At 43.3% G+C, this 22013-nt stretch overlaps 1 protein-coding gene and 1 long non-coding RNA gene across 13 annotated transcripts; one reads left to right on the top strand and one right to left on the bottom strand.

Moving 5' to 3' along the window:
* LOC118300601 lies at positions 1 to 1186 on the bottom strand. Its single transcript, XR_007030091.1, has 4 exons — positions 1045 to 1186; positions 782 to 949; positions 417 to 500; positions 1 to 175 (listed from the first exon to the last, which is right to left on the bottom strand). It is a non-coding gene; the product is annotated as an uncharacterized LOC118300601 (long non-coding RNA).
* On the top strand, positions 803 to 20272 carry LOC118300600 (HMG box transcription factor BBX). 12 transcript variants are annotated; one of them, XM_047328640.1, is made up of 16 exons: positions 803 to 916; positions 3612 to 3689; positions 5664 to 5835; positions 5963 to 6217; positions 7402 to 7606; positions 7695 to 7762; positions 7888 to 7962; positions 8633 to 8713; positions 10327 to 10392; positions 10911 to 11766; positions 11889 to 12021; positions 14193 to 14344; positions 14525 to 14614; positions 15436 to 15630; positions 17177 to 17369; positions 17950 to 20272. In XM_047328640.1, exons 3-16 carry the CDS (start codon positions 5677 to 5679, stop codon positions 18026 to 18028), a joined length of 2607 nt encoding a protein of 868 aa, XP_047184596.1. In that variant the 5' UTR covers positions 803 to 916; positions 3612 to 3689; positions 5664 to 5676; the 3' UTR covers positions 18029 to 20272. The 12 variants fall into 12 exon arrangements, with proteins under 12 accessions (XP_047184596.1, XP_047184593.1, XP_047184591.1 ...); XM_047328637.1 differs by lacking the exon at positions 803 to 916 and adding an exon at positions 1012 to 1122; XM_047328635.1 differs by lacking the exon at positions 803 to 916 and adding an exon at positions 1243 to 1376.
* The last annotated feature ends 1741 nt before the right edge of the window (positions 20273 to 22013 follow it).

Genomic DNA, 22013 nt, shown 5'->3' with positions numbered 1-22013 from the left:
TGATGTTTTATAATGTGAGGGCTTTATTGATCCTAGTTAAATAGCCGGAGTGCAAGCTCAGGTCCTCAGGTGGGAAACTGCTGGTTGTCCCTAAGTCCCGACTCATGGGCCTGTCAGCTCTGAAACTCCCTGTCTGAGGATCTGAGGCCGCGGAGTCACATCTTCACAAGGAAATCTTATTTGGAAAGAATACAATTTTGTTATTTATGTCACCCATTTATTTGACCTTTAATAACTTGTCCTCCTGGGTGTTTAATTCTATTTCATTCCCTGTACTTTCTGTTGCCTGATCTTATTTCATTTCATCACTATTCTCCCATTAAGCACACTGTGACCGTATATAGCGTAATGTGAATATGAACACCAAATTCTGACCATGTGTTACAGTTGAAAGGTTTTCAGGCTCTTCCCCTCACCGTGATCAACCGCAACTACACATCAGCAGAATGCTCGGATGGACTCGGACCAGTTTCTTGACCAACCCCGCTTTTCTCTTTCTCCTGCAGAGGAAATGTCAAAGATTGGACATCCTTTGTGTGAGATTAGAATACAAATGCCACAAGGCCAGTGTGACCACAACTGGACACTACACACAAAACACGCGCACGATGAGTTTATAATGCTGTCATTTGAATTATTTCAAATTAAATAGGGCCTAAATGTACCACACGCGTCCTGGACATCATATTCGAGGACGTTACACTAATCCCCAAACAGCAGAATGGGACGTCGCTCTCCATTGGTGAAACCGAACTGTCCGTCAAAAGCGGCGTCCACTCACGTGTGACATGACATGACGGGGGGGGCGGGCACGTGCCGTATGTACAGTATGCTGCAGAAGTGTTGATAAATGTCACGGCGTCGGGGTTTGTTTTTTGTTGAAAGAAGACTCCGGCTCCCGCGCCGCCGCCGACAGGTACGTGCTTGCACAACGAGCCGGTCCGCGGTTCTGGAAACAAGTGTGAACAGTTATCACGCTCACAAACACCCAGGAAGCTCATGACAGTGGCCACTCAACGGAGGCAGATTGGAAGCAGCCCCCACCTGAGGTCCTCCGTGACCTGTGTCAACCGGACAGGAGGGGAAGTAAAGTCGGGGATGGTGTGAGCGAGCACAGGCCAGGTCGGGTACGAGCACTTTGCAGACCGGGGGAGGGGAGGGGAGGGTTAACAGCCGAGATGAGGATTTTTTTTTCTCTCTCTCTCTCTCTCTCTCTCTCTCTCTCTCCCACCACCTCGAGGAAAACGAAAGTGATTTTCTGACACTTCGTGTGACCGAACAAGTCCGCGTTTCTGTCAGGAGCAACGCGATTAGTGTGTTTCGGCGCCGCGCGGGGGGGAGGCCGAGGCGGTTCGACGTGCACACCTCCGCCGACGGTAACGTTCATCATCTCGCAGAGTGCTGCGTTTCTGTGCCGCCGTCAAGCCGCACGCGTTCCGCAGAGAGCATTTCCGGTGCAAATCGTGGCGACTAACGCAGGCAACATTTCATGCAACTCATTTCCCCAGTGTTTAATACTTTCCGAATATATAAAGCAGTGGCGCAATATTTTGGCTCTACCGTGATACACACGCTCTGTTAATACCCTTGATATCTCCTTGTACTGCAGTATATTTACTACTTCTGTTGTTTATGAAATCATCTGTGTCATTTCATATTGCCTTGTGCTTCTTTTAATACGTCACCGTGATGCCTTACTGTGAAATGCTTTGATGTTGAAATGTGCGTCTTATAAATGAAGTCGAGAAATGACCACACCATGTTGCATTCAAATGCATCCTGTTGTAAGATATAATGGAGTGACGCGCGCTGGTCCAAAGGGATATTTACTTTCTGGAGTGAGACACCTCAATTGCTTTTAAGAACAGCAAAAAAAAAAAAGAAGAAGAAGAAAAACTTTTATTTTGTTGACAAACCCCCGTGTTTCCGGCGTCCGCGCGCCTCGCCCGGTCCCGCTTGACGCCGCCGTGTCGAGGGTGAGCCAGTGCCGAACTGTTATGATGTGTCAATAAGTTGAGCAGAAAGGTGGACGGCCCCGGCGATGAGCGGCCCCCCGCGGTACCCGAGCCGGACACCACAGGTACGTTCGGACACCGCGACCGACGCTCGCGACGGGAGAGAACTTGTGCCCCGCTCGCCCCTTCCCCCGTTGAAGCGCCGGCCGCTGTCCGCTCAGCCGCTCGCTCGCGGCCACTCTGCGGGAGAAATGATCATTATCGCCGCTTGTGGACATGATGTCCGCCCGCTGGCTTCCCCCCTTGCGACTCCTGCCGTCTCCCACCGACAGTTCATTGACGACCGGCGTCGCGGGGCACAGCGTCCCGTCCGCCGCGGCGCTTCTCACACATCTCTTCTTCTACGTCTTCTTCTTCTTCTTCTTCTTCTTCTTCTTCTTCTTCTTTTAAATCGCCGTGTGAATCAAATGGCAAAGCAACTGTTCCTCAGCGAGGCAGCGTGACCCCCTCTTCCTCCTCCTCGTCCTCCTCCTCCTCCTCGCATCAGATTCACGCCACTAACCTGCGCTGTCTGTCTGTCTCTCTCTGTGTGTGTGTGTGTGTGTGAGAACCCACCGCCGCCACAAACTAGTTCTTTCTGTCACAGTTTCCGTCAGTAAGTCTCTCTCGACGAGCTCCGCACTCTCTGCGCGTTCGAGCCGCGACACGTCCAGTTAGCAGGCGCCGGAGGAGCTAGCAGGCTAACTAGCTACTTTTTTTTTCCTTTTTTCTTTTTTTTTTTTATTCCTAGTAACGCTGCGAGGAAATGGAGCGACCGCTCCGCGGAACACGGTGCGCGGCCGCGCGCGGCCGGACAGAACACCCCCAGTTTAATTAATCAGCGTGGACGCATCGTCCGCGGGGCGGGAGACATCGCGACGACATTGTCACCGGGGAGTTTGACAGCCGTGAATCAGCCCCTCCGCCGCTGCGCTCTACTCGGGGCTCTCTCTCTCTCTCTCTCTCGCTCGCTCGCTCGCTCCTGCAAACCGAAGCAAGATGGACTCTCGTTCGGCTCGTCCGTCTTGTCGGGGCTCCGATCGACATTTTGCTCGGAGATGAACGTGTGTGCTCCGGAGGTAGGAACACGTTCCGGGGGGGGGGTCGGTCGTGTGTCGGACCTGACGAACGTTTTGCTGTTATTGTGCGCGAGGAGCTCGCTACAGTAGCTTGAGACTTTACTCCTCCACACACACACACACACACACACACACAGTCCGATCGGGCATCAGCAGTTTCACCTGACAACACAATCCACCATCTGCGCAGCGACAAAAACAAAAAGAATTGCCCAGCGGAGCCGTGGCCGCTCGACACCGGGGCACCGCGATGTTGTGTGTGTGTGTGTGTGTGTGTGAGTGAAACGCACGCAGCGGTCGCAGGTCTTCGGCCTTCGTGTTTTGGTTGCTTTTTTTTGGCCACAAGGGTCGGATCGACTGTCGCGATTCGAAATGATCGACAAAATGTCCCACCGCGAGGTCCCGTGCTTCGCGGGTGTCACTGTGCTCCGGTTGCCCACGCAGCAGCAGCAGCAGCAGCAGCAGCAGGGACAGTTGCAGATGTATGTGACAAGTGTGTGTAACGCATGACTGAGAGCCGTGTCTTGTGTTTTTATAGGTCATCGTCATTGCATGACAAAGGCAGTGGCAGACTCATCTTCATCACTCATACAGCATTTCCATAGTTTCATCTGCAGTAAGTATGCCCTGGTCTCCACGTGACGTTCTCACACACACACACACACACACACACACACACACTGACATCTGATCTGGATGATGATGATGATGTCCACAGGAAGAAGCAGTCGTTCAATCTTCCATTCATTGACTGATGCATTTCATTTGTGCAGTTTGGTAGTCAAACAGAACGAGTGCGAACATTTTGAGGCATATGAAACAAGAAAACACACACACACACACACACCTTTATTAATGTTCTGCTGTTCCTCTGATTGTATGTGTGTAGAAAATAACAGTGCACTGTAGCCGATACTTAGAGAACACGGCTGCGATACATGTTTCCTGCAGCCCTCCCTCGTCTTAACTCATGTACATTTTGACAGTGTCGAACTGCGAGACGGCACTTGTGCAACCGTAGAAGAAGCTTCAGTTGATTTGCAAGATGCTTAAGTGTGGAAGGGTCAAAGACACACTGCCCAGTACAGCAAGTCCAGTCACTGTACCGTGGCGCTTCCATAATATTTATGAAGTCAGTTTCCCCTAAATTCAACAATTTCCCCTGAAATGTGTCAACATGACAGAATTAGGGAAATTCTAAGTGACTGAAGTGATTGCCCGCAGTAGTTCCTGAGGTCTGCGGCTAGCCGACCACCGACTGTTGTGACTCTGTTCCTGTTATCTTTTATCCTAACGAAAACTTGTCAAGGCCAGCTCTAAGAAAGCACAGAGTCCGTTAATGATCTTGTGCAGCTCCTGTAGTGACCAGTAACAGAGAAGAGCTTCATGCCCATTGGTCGACAGCGATGACATCATTTTGTTTGTATTGGGAGTTTTTTCCTTTTTTTCGTTGGGGGACGTGAACGTTTGAAATTGCTCTCTTCTCATCAGTCTAACTGCTGAATGTGTGTCATTCGAGGGCTGTAATTAACAATTATTTTCATGAATACAAATATCCATCAGCCCACCAATTGTTGTCCCAATTTATCTATTATTTGCTCTATAAAATGACAGAAAATATTGAAATAGTCAATTGTAATGTCTGTTATAATTTACCGCCAAAAACAGTTTTCATAATTTCTGATAAGACCCCAGCACATAGCTTGAAACGGTAATCTGTAGCGTCTTCAGCAGTTCATGATATTAGTGATTGGTAAAGCTTATAATAATAATAATAATAATAAATTTCATTTTTAGAGCACTTTTCATTGCTAAAAGCAATCTCAAAGTGCTAAGTTTAATATTGACATTTTGGAGATTCACCTAACTGGGCACCTGTCCTACTGGCTCAGTGTGACTGCATGGTCTTAAAACCATTTCATTCACCCAACAAGTGGGTGCCAAACATGTTGATGTTTGTATCCAACAGATATCCAGGTGACCCCAGCTGCCGCACAAGGAGAGCTGTGGATGAAAACAATGCACAGATGAAAATAATTCAAATCCTCTGTGACTAATGATTTCTTTGCCGACATCTCAGTTGGTCTTTTTGGTGTTTCAGTGCAGCTCTGCGACATCAGAGAGCGAGGTGCACTGCGTCTTATTCAGTCTCTGCGTTTACTTTTGAAAATAAGGCCTTTCAGAGTTCAGTGGGACTCCCAAGTTGTTTCTTTAATATACTGCTTCCATGTCCTTTTAAGCTTTTTAAAATAATTTTAAAATAGTTCTTTCATTTTTCTCCATATATTAGAGGGTTCCTACAATATAAGAGTTCCTCTTCTGCGTAAGATGATGTAACATGACATTTTAAACATCATTTCTATTTAATGTAACAGTCTGCATATTTTTGCTGGTATAACAGTTATACTTGAGTTCTTATTGTAATGTGCACAAATATGCTCTTGATTACCTCCTGCACATCATCACTAGTTATTATCACACTTTGCTTGCAGGTATCTCTGCTTCCATAAAACAACATATAACCTCTGATGCATACAAAGTTTTGTGTAGACATGGTCTTATGGTGTGGCCAATCATTTGTTCTTTTTAGGTGCGGTAGTACCATGAAGGGTGGAGGAAGGGGCAAGGAGCCACCTGTTATTGGGGAGGTCACTGGCAAACGCCCCAAACGTAAATGCCTTCAGTGGCACCCACTTCTCTCCAAGAAGGCTCTGGATTTCTCTGAGGAGGAAGAAGAAGAGGATGAAGAGGAGCTGGAGAAGGTGAGTGTGCTCGGTGGCACCTGGTCCATAAACTGAACAACCGATCCTTCACTTTATCACACAAGTGAGACAGAAAAAACATGATACAGTATTGCATCTCAGGGTTTATGGATTTGTTTTTCTGCAGCCAGTGTTGTGCGGCCCAGACCAGGGGTCGCAGATGGAGTGTGGAAGCACACCGGAGGAAGTGGAGGAGGATTCGAATGAACAACGGGCGAGGCGGCCAATGAACGCGTTCCTCCTCTTTTGCAAACGCCACCGTTCCCTCGTGCGACAGGAACACCCTCGCCTGGACAACCGCGGGGCCACCAAGATCCTGGCCGACTGGTGGGCTGTGCTGGAGCCCAAGGAGAAGCAGAAATACACTGACATGGCCAAGGAGGTGAGGCTGCTCTCCGACTCTTACTCCTTTACTAACATCACTAATGCTCTCCAGTAGCTCCAAAATAACAGGAGTCACTTGGTACACTGGTACAATATATTCTGTTAAGAGCCAGTGCATAGTGTCAAGCTCCTGGATTGACCGAACTCTCTCCTGCTTAATTAATTAATAAGACAAGTTCTGTAGCTCGCTGACCAAAATCCCAAAAATCGCAAGAAAATCTGCGTTAAATCGGGGCTTGCAAATCGACACTCGGTAGCGATGTGTAAACTACCAACGACGTGATCAAGGTGACTCGCCGATGCTTCAGCGACGTCTGCTCGATATCTAGAAGGCTAAATATCTGGACCTGTCTTCGAGCCTGGCAGCACGATGGTGTAGTGGTTAGCACTGTTACCTCAGCAAGAAGGTTCTGGGTTTGCATCCAAGTTCGAATCAACCGGGACCTTTCTGTGCTCCCCGTGTCTGTGTCTCTCCGGGTTCTCCGGCTTCCTCCCACAGTCCAAATACAGAGAAGCAGATTCGGGTAAGGTTAATGTTAATGGATAGCAAACACAAGCTAAGTGTCCAATTAAGTCATGTCAGTGTTAATAACCTAAATAAAAAAGTTTGGTCCCTTCATGTTGGTATGCTAGACGTTGCTCCTGCTGGTTGAAGAACTGCTGACATGCATAACATAAAATCAAGTATTTTTGTCAATGCTTTTTCTCAATGGTTTAATGGTAGCAGGTCTTAGTTGGAAAAAGGTGATGTCACATACTTCCAGGCACCAATCGTGGTCCTACAAAGTTTGAATTTAAATGCTTTATTAAATAATGCATGGCCCCTTTATTAAATAATGCATTCTCTTTACTGTTGACCACTTTAATCTGACTGTCTGAATCCGGAAGATCTGAATCAGAAATTCACCTGAAGTTGGTGAACTATGTTGTGCCAAAAATGTATATAATGGGACTGCTGAGTGTAGTGAATTCAGAAACAGTCAGAGTGTAATGACACCGTCCATCAAACCTGATCAAGCCACACCCACACAGTCCATGATGATGCTGATTAGCTGAAATCTCATGATTTATGTTGCTTCATGTTTTTTTTCATTGTTCATTTAGTCATCTGTATTGATGTTATAGGATCATAGAGAAATGCAGGTATTGCTTGTGACAAAATCAATTCTGGGTTTTCTTCAGTACAAGGACGCGTTCATGAAGGCCAACCCAGGCTACAAGTGGTGTCCAACCACCAGCAAACCAGTTAAGAGTCCTACTTGTCAGCCAGTCAGCAATCCCCGCAAAAAGGTCTGGTCCTTCACTTCCAACTTATCCAAGGACTCCACAACTGCCAAAAAAGTGCCCAAAACTGACAGCATGCCACAGTTAAACTTTGCCATGGCAGGTGCGTATAACATCAGATTGTCGGTTCAGCATAACACGGCAGAATGTTACATTGTTTTTGTAACTACTCATGTCTCGTGTGTTGTCAGATCCTACGAAGATGGGAGGCCTTAGCATGCTGCTATTAGCTGGGGAACATGCCCTCACAAACAGGGAGGTATGTCACTGGTGCCAGCCATCCATGGGGGCATCCATCTAATGTTATTTTTATCTGTAGCACAGAAGATGATTGTCTTTTGAATTATACGTTTGACTTATCCCCTGTATTATTTACCCCTCTAGATCCCTTCCGGCACTAAACCTAGTTTACCTGACATGGGAAGTGAAGAGACCTGCGCTCCAGGGGAAAAGGAAGAGGTGTGTTCTGAGGCCATATTTCTCTTCCTCCTGTGCTCTTACAATTTTAGACCACATACTGGAGGTTGTGTTGTCTCGTCACTAATGGGGTCTGAGTGAATAGGGCTCTTGGTTGAACATAAACATTTACAAACAAAATAATGTGCATTTATTGTATATTTCTGAAGCCAATAGTGTCCTTTTTACACTTCAGTAATAGTGTCCTTTTTACACTGTCCTTTTTACACTTCAGGACACGACAATTTTAGGGATAGAACGCAACCACTTTTTTTCTGCTCCTGTTCCGAAAGTGAATTTCTCATTTACTCCATCGACATTTCATAAAATCCTTATATAAAGAGTTTTAAGCCTGGAACCAAACTAGACTTTAAAATGAATTTGGTAACCCTATGCAGCAGTACGACTGGCCGGAGTATAAGAATGCATCCATATACACACAAACACGCAAGCAAGCATTCATAGAAACATACATCCATATACACAGTACATACAAATACGCATGGTGTGTACAGAAATACATAAACGCCTATCTCTCCCTACACATGACTGCAAGATTGATCTTGTGCTCAAGATTGATGATCTGACTGGCTGAACCCACCTAAACAGACGTGTTATTCAATAGCTTACAGCAGGACTGACTTGTTTCTGCTCGCCACGTTTCAATCTACAGATGTTGTCCGGAACAATAACGAACAGGGTGCCGGATGTGACTGAAAGCAGGGCCAAGTCTGCCCTCCCCCCTCTGGCAGAGGTATGACTGAGCTCATGAAAGATGTCTCATTCTTAACCTGACTACATCTGTAAATGACTGTGCATGTTCAATGTTTCTATTTTGTCTGATTCCTAATAGTGATGTTAATATAAATATAATATAATTTTAAAAAGTTGTTGACAAAAAAAGCTGCTCTATAGATGTTGTTCACAGCAGGCATGTTGGCATGTGTTACTGATAAATTTGAGATTAACTTCCTTACACTTCAGTGAGCTGGATATCCAATGTGATTTCCTCTGGTGAGTGTAAACACTCAACAGATTTTATTGTACCTTATTGTTTTTTGGAGCAAAGATACTTCGCTGTCAAATATTCACAAAAAATGGCTGTTTTGACTGCATGAGTGCACTCACACCGACACGCATGGCGACATGCAGTGCACTATAAGCACCTGGATGGTGCACCCGTAATGGACAAAAAGTTGAGTGTAAATACATTCTCACCTTCAGCAGTCGCCATCATGGCTATGTAGCAGAAGGTGAGGGGCCATAAGCATATGTTCAAACTTGTGAGGACACCACTGGCACAAATGGTGATGTCATTTCCACTTTACATGACACAAGGAACACAAGAAAATAGAACATTCATTTATAAGTCAGGTGAGCAAAGCAACCCGCAGATATTTTTTGTGGTCAAATGTTGCAATTGTCATTTCCTAACCTTCTCCAGAGCAGGTTAACTTCAGGCAATCAGATCAGAACCTGCTAACAGCCTGACTACTGATAAATCAGATCACTGGAAAAACCGAGTCAGCATTACCACAGGATCCTGACACAGACTAAAGAGTTCAAAAGTAATACAGAGCAACAGATATTTTTATAGATTAGTTGAATGGTTTTGCTCTTCCAGATTTTCTCTGTGTCCTCTTTGGTTTTAAAACAGAGCTTCTAACAGAGGGATGGTTTATGGCTCCTGGCTGGATTCCTGACAGTGTCACTGCTTTTGCTGTCTTATTCCATCAGGGCAGCTCAGAATAACCTGAAACGACTTACTGATAGAAAAATAATCCATGCAATATGAATTGGCTCCTTTAGCTCTAGATGCAGCATTTAAACCAGACAGACTATATCAGACATCAACTACTTCTCTCTGCTTAACCAGCAGAAACAGTCTGACTTAAGTGTGTGTCACATATTTATTTTGGTTTGTTCATTAGAAGAAAAGCAAAGACTATTTGCTCTTTACTGAAACCACACAGACACACATATACAGGGTATTTTAGCCTGAGCCTTTGTTTTAATATCTGGAATTTTGTTCTGGTGTTTCTGTAGCTCCTTGTTCTATTTGAGTCACGTCTCTTTCACATGAACACACTCACCTATTGGTAAACAGGAATAAAGGGTTCCAGTCGGTAACCATCTTCATGATACTGGTTCTGCAGGGTCTCTAATGTTAGACTCAGTGAAGCCAGGCATCCTCAATAGAGAAGGACTTAGATAAGTGTGTTTCATTGTACAGGCCCTTCATGTAATCTTTCCTACAATAGACATTGACAAGGGGAAATTCGTTGTAGAACGTAAATGATAATAGCATCTGCAGAAAGCTGTTCAGTGTGATCTCAGGTGACAAAGCATGTTACTGTATGTTCACAGTCATCTCTGTCAGCGGCACCTGAAGGAAAACCATGCAGGCAATCGGCTCTCTTCCAGCTCGCTGAGGTAAGATATTTGACTTTATACTGAAGCTGCCCACTGTCCGTTATTTGTGTGCTGGATGACATTAAATGTCTACTACTCAACAAGACTGTTTTGGGAGAACGACCTGCGGTCGGTGCTGATGACCTGATGTCAGCTCATTGCAGATGTAGAAAAGACCATTCAGTCTTACGCCTGAGCCAATGTCCATCCATCATCCCCAATTCTCTCCCTTCATGAGCTGCCTAAATTTAGGATTGATTTTTAAGATTATTTTAATAACTTTGTTAGTGTCAGTGTGATCTATATAAATATATATATATATATATATATCTTCATTCATGTTATGTTTTTTTTTTGCAATGATTTTGTTCTGTGCTGTTTTATTCCTATGTATACTGTAAAGCACTTTGTGACCTTGTTTAGATTAGTGCTTTCTATAGAAATATATTTTATTATTATAGTTATTATTATTACATACAGAGAGGGTGAAAGATTACTATCAGTTCAAGTGATTAACACAGTGTTTTGTGTTTGTGCAGATGTGCTTAGCGTCTGAAGCTGGAAAGATGGACACGGTTGTGTCGCAGCCAGAGGACAGCTCCTCTGCAGCCTGTATCCCACAAACTACAGTCAAGCAAGAGGTCAAGGAGGAGACACCAGACACAGGCGACTGTCCTCCCTCCTCTCACACGTCGACCCACTTACCTTCACTCTCCTCTGTCACGTCTACCTCCATTGATGCCATTCCCCTACAACTCGGCAGCCAAAACACATGTGTCAAAAAGAAGAGCAAGAAAAAAGAGGCGGCCAAGTCACATGATAACACCGAGATCCCCTGCGCAGCAAAGAAGATTATCAAAACTTGTAACCATGCAGAACCAGTAGTGGATAGTGTATTCAGCACTATTGAAGCGGTGGCCAAAGGGTGGAAGGATATGGAGGAGAAACCCAAGAAGAAGATCCAGGGCAGTCCTGGAGGTGGAGACTCTGGTTTGCCCAAAAAGAAGAGCAAGCCCAAGGTCAAGAGCTCTGTGAAGGAAAAAGAGGAGGAGATGGATGCAGGCAGTGGGCAGTGTGGACAGTTAACTTCCTCTGAGGTGGAAGTAGAGGAAGAGGTGACCCATGTTAGCTCCAAGACAGAAGCAGAGGAAGCAAGTGTAGAAAGCACAGACCTTCAGGGCAGCATGACAGAACTTCTTCACTCCCCCGGCAACTCTTCACCTGCTAAGCTCGGAGAGGAGGAAAAGGGGAAGGAGAGGCAGAGTGAAGGGATGTTTGAGTCCTACTCAGAGAACCGTGGCTCCAGGAAATCAGAGCGGAGCTGTAAAGGAGCCTTGTATAAAACCCTGGTTTCTGAGGGAATGCTGACTTCACTGAGAGCCAACATTGACCGAGGTATCATTTTGATTCAAGGGCAAAATGATTCATAAATGAAGGAGGATTAATCTAGTGTGCATAACAAATAGTAATGAAGAGCCTTTTCCTGTTTGTTTGAATGGTTGTACATCTGTGTGCAGGTAAAAGAGGAGCTTTCCGTGCATTTGATCATGATGCAAACTGGTGTGATGACAGCTGGGCTGTTCCACAGTTGGGACCTAATAACCCCAAGAAGCTGAAAAAGTCCAAGTCCAAAGATGAATCTTCACAAGGGTGAGTCAGGTATCCGCCAAGTACGACAATATGCTGAGGCATTCTCTGTAGAGTAGAATACAGTCAGAGTAATACCAGAATAGTATACAGAATAGTATGTATATGACAATGGATCTTTTTTCATATTTTTGTATAAGTACGTACATACATCCCCGGCTTATTGGAGGGCTGGCATAAGCTGCTTTTAGACATGAAGCACGGAAGTCTGGATATTCTCCGGAACTTTTCCTGCCTTCCTAATCAAATGTCTGGAGAATGTCCGAGTGAGCCCATGTGAGAATACAGGAATAGAGTCTCCGGAGCATTCACAGCGAGCTAGTGGGCGTTTTGATGACCGTAAACAAAAATATTGCTTTCCGAAGCAGATTTATCATAATGTCCGGCCTCCTGCTGCTCTACCCAGACGCCGCAGAATGTTCCAGAAATGTTCCTGCTGTTGTGAATGCGTCTGAAGATCTCCGCCTGCGTTCGTGTGTCATATGTGAAAGGCAAACTCCAGAGAAAGTTCGGACCCAATTCTGAGGCCATTTTGATTGGTTCATGTCTGAAAACGGCTATAGTCATTAAAACACTCATTCACACCTATGGGCAATTTATCCAATTAACCTGAGCTGTTGGGTCTTTGGACTGTGGGAGGAAGTGCCCAGAGAAAACCAACGCAGACACGGGAGAGTATGCAAACTGCACGTAGAATCAGGTTTCGAACCCGTCAGCGACAGTGCTAACCACTACACCACTGTGCCGCCCTGAATTTATTATGAAATATCTTACAATATATACTGTTTGCACATCTAATTATCTATCAGATCGGTCACAACTTTAATACTATTTACATTGGTAATTGATTTTAATCCCGTATGCAGTGCACAGAGTTTTGTACACATTCCGTTATATTCACACCCCTAATAAGCCTCTGTTCCTCAGTGTAGTCACCAGTCCTTAAGTCCCATCTGCATCTGTGACAATTAGCATTTAAAACTATATTACTGACTTTTTGTATAGAGAGCTATGATTCCTGTGAAGAAAAACAACGGTAACCTAAACTTTTACAAACACAACTTTCAGTTCATTCCTGTTATGAAGGTGAAAAAAAACTACATAAGGATAACAACTTATTGAACAGTTTTCAACAATACTAATACTAATATACTATGAGTATTCAGAAATTGCCTAATAACTAGTTAACAAGTATTTATGTAATCAACTGAACTACATTCATAATTATATTGATACTAAATTATGTTACATCCCCTCTTTTAAAGAAAAGGAGAGCAACGAAACAACCAAAAGATGTGCAGGAATCAGTGAAGTGTAAATAAACTTAAAGTATTATTATCAACAGTTCTTCAAAAATGTGCAAAAAGTTTGGGGGGATTGGACGAGGAGCTGGTGCCAACAAACAAGGCCTAACTGGCTCCTATCATAACAAGAAACAAATCACAAAACAAAGGCCTAACTGACTTATCTAAAACAAAGGCTTTGAAGAGAAATACACGTGGCACCTACGTGTGTGCTTAATGTAAGGGTATACCCAAACTCACCTACCAGTCCACAATCTCCCCACCATGAAATAATTAACAAAGTGTAGACCAAACCTATTCAGCACCCAGAAAAACACTGGTCTCACAGGCAGAGAGAAGAACCAAAAACAAAAAGGCAGAGACCCGGGATTCTGAGGATGGGCCCTTTTTATGGAGCACACCACGTCTGATTGGCCAGCTCAACAGGTGGAACCCAATCAGGTCATTAGCACCTGGGGAGAAAATAGAAAGGGGGGTGTAATGAAATATATATATTTTTAATAATTCACTCTTTATTGTTTCTCAAAAGATGTCACATAGAACAAAGACATCACCATCTCAATAAGATGAACACAAGAAAAGCGAAAGAAATAGATAAATAAACAAAATTTAAATCTTACAAGCCTGCTGGTGATGGATGTTGTGTACACAGTCGGTCATCTCCTGTAAATGTACCAATACTGCTCTGAAAGATGAGCTGGTCCCCTCAGTCTCGTCCCAGTGGGGCTTTAGGCTGCTGCTTTAACCTTTACTGATCTCTACAGGTCAATGTATAACTTAGCTTAGACGTCTGCGTTGTTCTTTCCATTTGGTCTATTGATTACATGCTCAATGATATAAATCCTATAAACTCTGAACTTCACTTGTCAGCCTAGGGAAGCTGGAGGAGGAGTTTGAAAAGAAGTTCAACAGCCTACCGCAGTATAGCCCAATGACATTTGATAAGAAGGGCACAACTGTTGCAAAGAAGAAGAAGCCCGACAGCCCCACTGTCCCAGAGGAAGCCTCTAAAGTGGGAAAAGGTAAGAACACGATGGCTGTTGTTTAATATCTCATTTCATCCATGGCCGTCTCATGTCCTCCACACCTGTGGTGTTTAGGACCAGCTCTCTGTTAAAAGAAGCACAACATTTCAACTCCATAACGCAGCATTTCCATGCTCTTTTTTTCCTTTTTCTTTGTTTTTTTTTTTGCTATATCAGGGTCATCTCCATCTCAGAAAAAGACTTCATTCCACAAGATTGTTAGGAAGCACAAAAACAAAAAGGAGAAACCAGGTGCAGTGGACAAAGGTGAACTAGAGTGTTGATGTGTGTGTGTCATGTTGCAGGGGTATGGACATTTGAACAGATTCACGTACCAATTACTCATCATCAATGCTATCAAGACCAAACAAAATGTTACAGTTAGAAAAGTAAGAAGAAGTTCTACTCAACCGATCAAATATTTAGTTTAGCTTGTTTTAAAATCAAGTGTGGTTGAAGACAAATTGAATTAGAGAATTTAACTTCAATGGGCAGTAAGAGACTTTAATCCAATACATTTTTGTAAAATTCAGCAAATATTTCCTCACAATTGAAAACAACAAAAAAAGGTGCAGAACGCACCTCACAACACTGTGTGCAGTTTGTAAAAATCACTCCCCGACCCCTTAAGAGATGTGCTAGCGACAGACGCTACGACTCAGGGGCTTTGGCCTCGTGGTTAGCTCGTTCGTCTCCCGCACCCGAGGCTGCGAGTTCGAACACCGACCAGCGTGGTCAGAAAATCAACAACAAACAATCTTTCTCCAAAATCGCTTACTGCCACTTTAAGGCTAGGCTACCTGAAACTGAGGAGTCTCTTATTTATGTATTGAAGACTATTAAAATTACATTTTTAGGTTGTACTGTTTATACCATAAGCATTATATATATATATATATAATTATTATTCATAAATATTTAATAAGAATCAGCCGATGAGGTCTATGAACTTAGCACAAGTTTCATTTGATGTAAATACAATGACTAGCCCAAGTCTTTGTTGACGACTGCAACATATTTGTGTGGATGATTTTCATTTTATGTGCAAAGGTCAAATGTGATCTGTTCTGTGAACCTCTTCTCCACAGCAGTGCAGAGTGATTCCACCACACAGGATTCAGCTTCAAAAGCCAAACCATGTGCCCCCGTTGCCATTATGTGCCCAGATGTCCAAGGCGCCACTAGTATGGAGATGCTAGTCGGTAGCCAGAAGAGGAAGGCGAGGAAGACCAAGATCACACACTTGGTGCGCACAGCTGATGGCAGTGTGTCTACAGCTGAGGGTGAGTGATGAATGATTTGTCCGTTATCAGTCTGTCTTACGTCTAAAGGGTTTGAAGTTTGAGCCAAATGTTGCCATTGGACAAAATATAAAACGTGTTTATCACATTACAATAGTATACCTTGTCTTGGAATGTATGTATTCAGTTATTAGATGAGCTCTCCTGAGTTTTTTTAAATGCTCTACTAGTTCACTACTAGTTTCTTTTATGAGCAAAATTTCAGGAACATTTATGTGAAAAGTCATAATCCATAACTGAGAGCTCACTGCTTAGAGACTAAGTGTGTCTATCAGCCCAGAGAGGAAGTGCTTCAGACCCATCATAAAGAGCCGCATCTTCAAAATATAGGCCACCGATTAGTTCAATATTAAAGTTTTGCTTTGAGACAATTTTAAAGAAAAATACATACAATAAACATAATATAAAATGAAAATAATACTTCATAGAATATACATTTTGGATTAAACAACCATAACCACACAGATGAACCACACAGAGCACTCAATATGTGACATATTTTCCTTAATGTCTCTTAATATCTTATATTAAAATGAATACAAATATTTATTATTATTTAAGTACTGGTATTTCCTGGGGCTGCTCTGTTATTGCAAAACTGTGGTTATGCCATAACATCTCACCTGTTGTGCACTGTGTATATACTATATCTGATACACATTAAATATAAACTAAATGCATCCTGCCACAGTTTCATAATAATACAATTCTTTTACATGAAGGATCTTTAGCTTGGAGTTATTAACCATTGCATCATTGTAGAGCTGTGTGCACTGGTCTTTGTCCTGCACTCACCCTCTTTCTCTCAAGCACATTGGCCCATCTGTCTCAGTCAGACTGACCATCAACAGCAGAGGGAGAAATCCCATTTCAATGGCCCATTGAACCATCCATCTAGTTTAAAAAAAATTTAGCATGGCCGACATGTCTTGCCTACTAGCTGAATGATGCATCAGTCAAGAAGAACCCAAGTCACATTTTGTGTGAGTAGTGAGCAGGACGTAACCACAAAACTAACTGTGATGGAAGTAGAGACTGCGATGGAAATGGGGGTCAGTGCGACTTGTTGCTGTTTGCCCTCAGCTCCAGTATTCGGATGACATCACTGTCAGCAGCCCGGCAGGAGAGACACTCCCCAGTGTGTTCGGACAACTTTCACTTCTCACATGATGAACAAAGACACTGAAAAATAATACCTGAGAGGCATGCACAGGTGTATGGTGTGCGACCTCTGAGCTGTGCTAATACTGCATGTGCAGGGACATACGATGTAATTAAGAAAAGTCACAAAAAGAAAATTATGCTTTACGTAAAAGCAGGAACCAACAATCCACAGGCAATCCACCAATTAGTAAAATGAAAATTACCCCACCCTCATGAAGTCCCTGCCTGGGCTACAATTGCTGGCTCTGAAAATCATGACTTTTTGGAAAGACACATTTTCTTTGTGAAATGATCAACAAGTTCTGATTTTGTGGATCTATAAACATATGTGTGTGTCTTTGTTTGTTTGTTTTTTGGGCTACAGAGGACAAAACTAGGGACCTGAACCAGGAACAGGATACGAAGCCATTACACCAACAGAATTTATGCAATGAAAAAGGGTGCTACAGTAATCCCAGAGCAGAGGAGGCAGAGAGGAGCCCCGCACCACAAGAGCTACCTGCTTTCTTCAGCTTGGCCGCCCTTGCTGAGGTAGCAGCCATGGAAAACGTTCACAGGTGGATAAATGTGTTTTTGTCTTGCAAAATTACAGTGAGATTAACAAAATACATTATTATGAAATGAAAAATACAATACTGTTGAGTAGATTGAAACATATGCTACAGTGCTCTAAACAATTTTCACTCTCCCCCTAAAACACCAGCTGTCTGTTATGAACAGTCAATCACTGCATCATCATTTTCACAAGTCTTCGTTTCTGCTTGCCCAGGCTAAAACAAAAACCTTGCAGTTTTTTAAAACAAAAATTGGGCCAACAGCTTTTCTAAAAGTCTCCGTTTTAGGGGCTCGGAAATTCTGTGATTACGTGGACGGCGGCTGTAAACGTGGCAGCAGTGATGCGTTGTACAACTAAAGCGTAGTAGAGTGGACGTAGCCTTAAAGGGCAATTTCTGAGATTTGATCAATTAGCATTGAAACAAACAATTTATGACAGCTTTGTGCAAGTATAATGGTTTGGGAAAGAAGACAACACTGCGCACATCAGCTCTGACAGAAAAGACAGCAGGGCCAGTGAAATGTGGCAAAGTCTCAGGGAATATTCTTGAAATTAAAAACCACACTGTTCACTTGTTTCAGAGGCCAGAGAGGCTTGGCTGAAAGTCAGAAGAAAGAGCTGGCCCAGACTCCGGTCCTCATCTCCTGCGCTGATCAGTGAAAACTCTGCTGCTGTTATGAGAAGCCACAACCTGGACATTGGCAGTGGAGCTTTACTTTCCTCAGTGGTAAGCCCACGCTGAAGGGACAATTGAACAGGAAGCTTTGGACTGAATCCTTCCTCCTCGTGGCGAATTTGCTTGAGCTTGGGTTCACAGTGGGGGAAAGAGATCCTCTCCTCCTCCTCCTCCTCCTCCTCCTCCTCCCTGCTCCTCGCTATCTCAGTGTTTTCCCTGAAGCCTTCCTTTGGTTTAAGGCAGGATGCCTTTCTGAAGTCCTAACCCCCCTTTGATGCTCCGTTAGGGCCTGTGGACGAACCAAGCTTTCCCCTAGTGCATGGGTTCCCCTATAGAGATGGATGTCATGGGTTTATTGTACACTGTTTTATCAAATAGAGGCCACTTTTAAGGTCAAGTCTTGCAGTTTAAGAGAACAGCTTTATAGGTAAGAAAAGACCCAACAATGCATTCGTTCTAAGGACAAACACAGCTTCGCTGTCACCTTTTTACCTCACACAAGCCTACTGAAGAGTTCCCCACACCTCTGGTAGAATGCCTCTGTATCTGAATAGCTCTTATCCCTTCCATTCCCTCCAGCTTCAACCCAAAATGTCTGTAACCAGGGTAAATAATCATGACGGACAGGCATCCATTACCAACTACTCGCTTAGTGTTTCTCTGTGGTACACTGATGTAGTGCACTGCGGATAAATCATTACATTATATTATATTTAAATCAGATAGATCATGGTTGAATATTTGATTTGTATGTTAAGATCCTACTGTAAAACAGTATGTGGTAGCTAGGAGTAACCATGTGAGACTGAATGCTTGAGGAGACACCTGTGCATCTGAACTGGAGTTCACTGGGTCCCTGTCTGACTTAGGAACTGCTTCTTGCGATGGGCAGATGGTGTGAACATGATTCAGATTTAGCCTTAACCCCCCTCCCCCCGACCCAGACCCTCTTTGTACCACCACAAAGCCCTCAACCAGCTTCTGCTCAACACCATCACAGTCCCCAAGTCAGTGTAATGTTTAGGAAAAGTGAAAATGCAGTTGTTTTTGTCGATACTTGATCTTTGCGTAGCAATTAGAATGGTCAGTTCCTCGTGTGCAACTTATTTCACAGAACAGGTTTTTGTTTCTTTGTTGTTGTTTTTTTATTTTACGTAAAACACTGCACTAATTTGTAGCTGAGGTTTGAGTTGCTCTTGGAAGGGTCATGAAATGCCTTGTCTCCACCTGTCAGTGTTCTTACTCCACCACCTGTCTCCAGCTCCCACACAGAATATCAGCAGTATGACTTCACTGTTGTGTGAACGGGTTTCATGCTCTGTGTCTCATGAAATTAGCAATTTACCCTACCCTAACCCTAACCCTGGTTTTGTGCAGAAAGTATTGGTCTAGCGTGTGGACAGCCGACCGTGCTAAGTTATGGTTCCTCTTGGAGCCAATGGAGACAAGGCATTTGATAACAATTTCCCCATTTGTTTCCTATTGGCCTTTTGAGATTTTATCACCAAGTACTGGTCTACGCAGAGGTTCCATGACACCAATGTTTTCAATTGTAAAAGTAACTGTTAGTGTTTGGTCAGAATCATTCCAGTTCCACGCCCGTGTCCCGGCCGTACCTTAGTTCGCAGTTGGAGTAGGAATGAGGAAACCTGTGGCCAGATGCAGAGACTCTGCAGAGGTGTTGTCTTCCCAAGTGTCGGACAGAGTTTTAGGGTGGAGCTGCCACAGACTAGTGGAGACTAACTGAGCACTCCAGGCCGACTCCCCAGCAATACCCCTCCTCAGCCTTTTGTCCCTCTGTGTAGACCAATACTTAACTGATCACATTTTGGATTCTGTCACATTTCTAACTTTTATAGCTATGTGTTTTCTCTTTGATTGTTCTTCTGTTAAGGTAATGTGCATTTATGATGCTCTTTTAACTAAGTCCTCTTTATGAACTTCAGTGTTTTTTCCTGAGGTCAAGTTTACTGGATTAAGACTGTTGTCAAAAAAAAAAGACCAAGCTCATAGACAACTAATGCATCTGTGCTCACTTGCTAAGCAAATGGGCACCAAGACAATGTGCTTGTCTTTTCACCTCTGAAGGTGTGTGTGTGTTTCCCTGCGATGGCGTTACCATTTCTTGGATATGTGTTAAGATGAGTTAGTAGTGCTTTTGGACACTTAATAACAGGACCAACAATAAAGAAATGAATGGGTCTTAGAGAACCCGTGCATCTTGAAAATAGTATTTTTCCTAAATCAAGGCATTGTGACATGATAATAGTCTTTTACAAATGTAGGCCCCTTGTGTGCAGATATTGCAGTACATGTAAAAGAAAAAAACCTAATTGCTCCAGATTTGTCCTTGAATTCAAAAAACTAACTAAGTGCAAATGTATTTCAAGTTTAATGATAATCTAATAATAAAGAGCATATATATATATTTGGCTGGACCGCAACAGCGGGGCTAACTACTAAAAAAAACGAGAAGTGTCTGTGACTAACTGACAGACTGGTGGCATTACACCTCTGGTCGGCAGGCGGAGTGTTGGACTGTCCCCATTGGTTGTTGCTTGTCCAAAATGAATTGGTTCACCTTAAAGACCCTGATTGAATAGACATGAAAAACTTCTCACGTTCTCTCTGAGTCTTTCACAAGGAAATACAGTAGAAATCTCAAAGCAGCCATCATCTTTTACTCATGTTTTTGGTGATTTTGTCAGATGATGATGTGGTTATAAAATCAGTGACTGCTGGTTAACATGTCGTGCCACGTTTCAGTCTGACACAAAAAGAGAAAAACATGTAAATGAGAGCAGCTGCATCGGGACTTTGTCTGTATTAAAATACTGTAAATGTGAGCACAGAGAGAAGGAGAGAGGCAAACCGGGAAAGGGCGAAGCAGAATCCAAATATGACACCACATGGATATGAATCGCGTCATAACATGTCATCTCGTGACATTTACACTTCTCAAGCAGGATTTCGCTACTTTCTTTTGAAAGTAGTTGTTTACAGCGGTTCCTCAACACTCTTTTCAGACGACGTCCTCAATTCTGCATACGCCGTCCGCGGTCCAGCCACACACCAGGTCCTGACCCAGTCAGATATGAAAGGAGGTTACATCCGAGCAGTGAACTGTATAGTTCTTCCACCGGAGGAAATCAGTGTAGGTCTTTGCAAGACAAAGGAATTGTCTTTCTTCCCAAAACAGAGATATATTTGCTTTTGAGCTTATTGACATTTGCCAAAGAAAAGGAAACGTTATATTTAAATGGAAATCCTGTTTGGAAAAACAAAGAAAAAGTGAAAAGAAAAATGTCAAGCATAACAGTTGCACTGCATTTTCTAGGTGTGTAAATCTTCAGGTAACAATGTCAGCACAATTCATCTTGTGTATCTAATGGGCTTTCCTTGGTTTTTCAAACCCAGAGGTGGAATGAAGTGCAACAAAAGAGCACCACTCAATGCCTCTTTTAGTATATTGTATTTGCACCTTATGACCCAAACCAAAATGATTACGATCTTTGAAAAAAAAAAACACATCAATTTTTACCCACTCTGTAGAAATTATGCATTTAAACTATGATATATGCGCAAATCCAGTCAATAACAGACCCACACATCTACAAAACAGCCATAATACTGTCATTCTCCCACCCCCTCACTTTTTCTATCTAGAAAATGCTTCTATAAAGTTGAAATTCCTATATTAGTTACCTAAATGACTATAATACCCTTTTGTGCTAGTACTGTCTTCTTGAATGTAATCATTTTGTACCTGTATTTTTCTAATTCAGTCTTGATTGTACTGTACGTATGCTATGATGGTATACTGTTCCTTAGGTGCATAGTTTCAACCGTTCTCGTGACAGGATAGGTGCTGTGCTGCAGACTCATTGGAAATGTGTGAAGATTTTAAGTCCAAAGGACTTACTGTACCACGTGAGCGATTCTGAGAGATTCTTGCTGTTTGAGTGGCGG

The sequence above is a fragment of the Scophthalmus maximus genome, chromosome 2 (assembly GCF_022379125.1).
Source record: "Scophthalmus maximus strain ysfricsl-2021 chromosome 2, ASM2237912v1, whole genome shotgun sequence".
In the NCBI taxonomy this organism is placed as follows: Eukaryota; Metazoa; Chordata; class Actinopteri; order Pleuronectiformes; family Scophthalmidae; genus Scophthalmus; species Scophthalmus maximus.
This window is presented reverse-complemented; position numbering and strand designations above follow the sequence as displayed.

Excerpts from the sequence above, each read along its gene's own strand:
- LOC118300600 (XM_047328640.1), top strand. The coding sequence starts at position 5,677 with ATGAAGGGTGGAGGAAGGGGCAAGGAGCCACCTGTTATTGGGGAGGTC. Across the intron at positions 14,345-14,524 it reads AGCCTCTAAAGTGGGAAAAG|GGTCATCTCCATCTCAGAAA; the intron begins GTAAGAACACGA and ends TTGCTATATCAG. Across the intron at positions 15,631-17,176 it reads CAGTGTGTCTACAGCTGAGG|AGGACAAAACTAGGGACCTG; the intron begins GTGAGTGATGAA and ends TTTGGGCTACAG.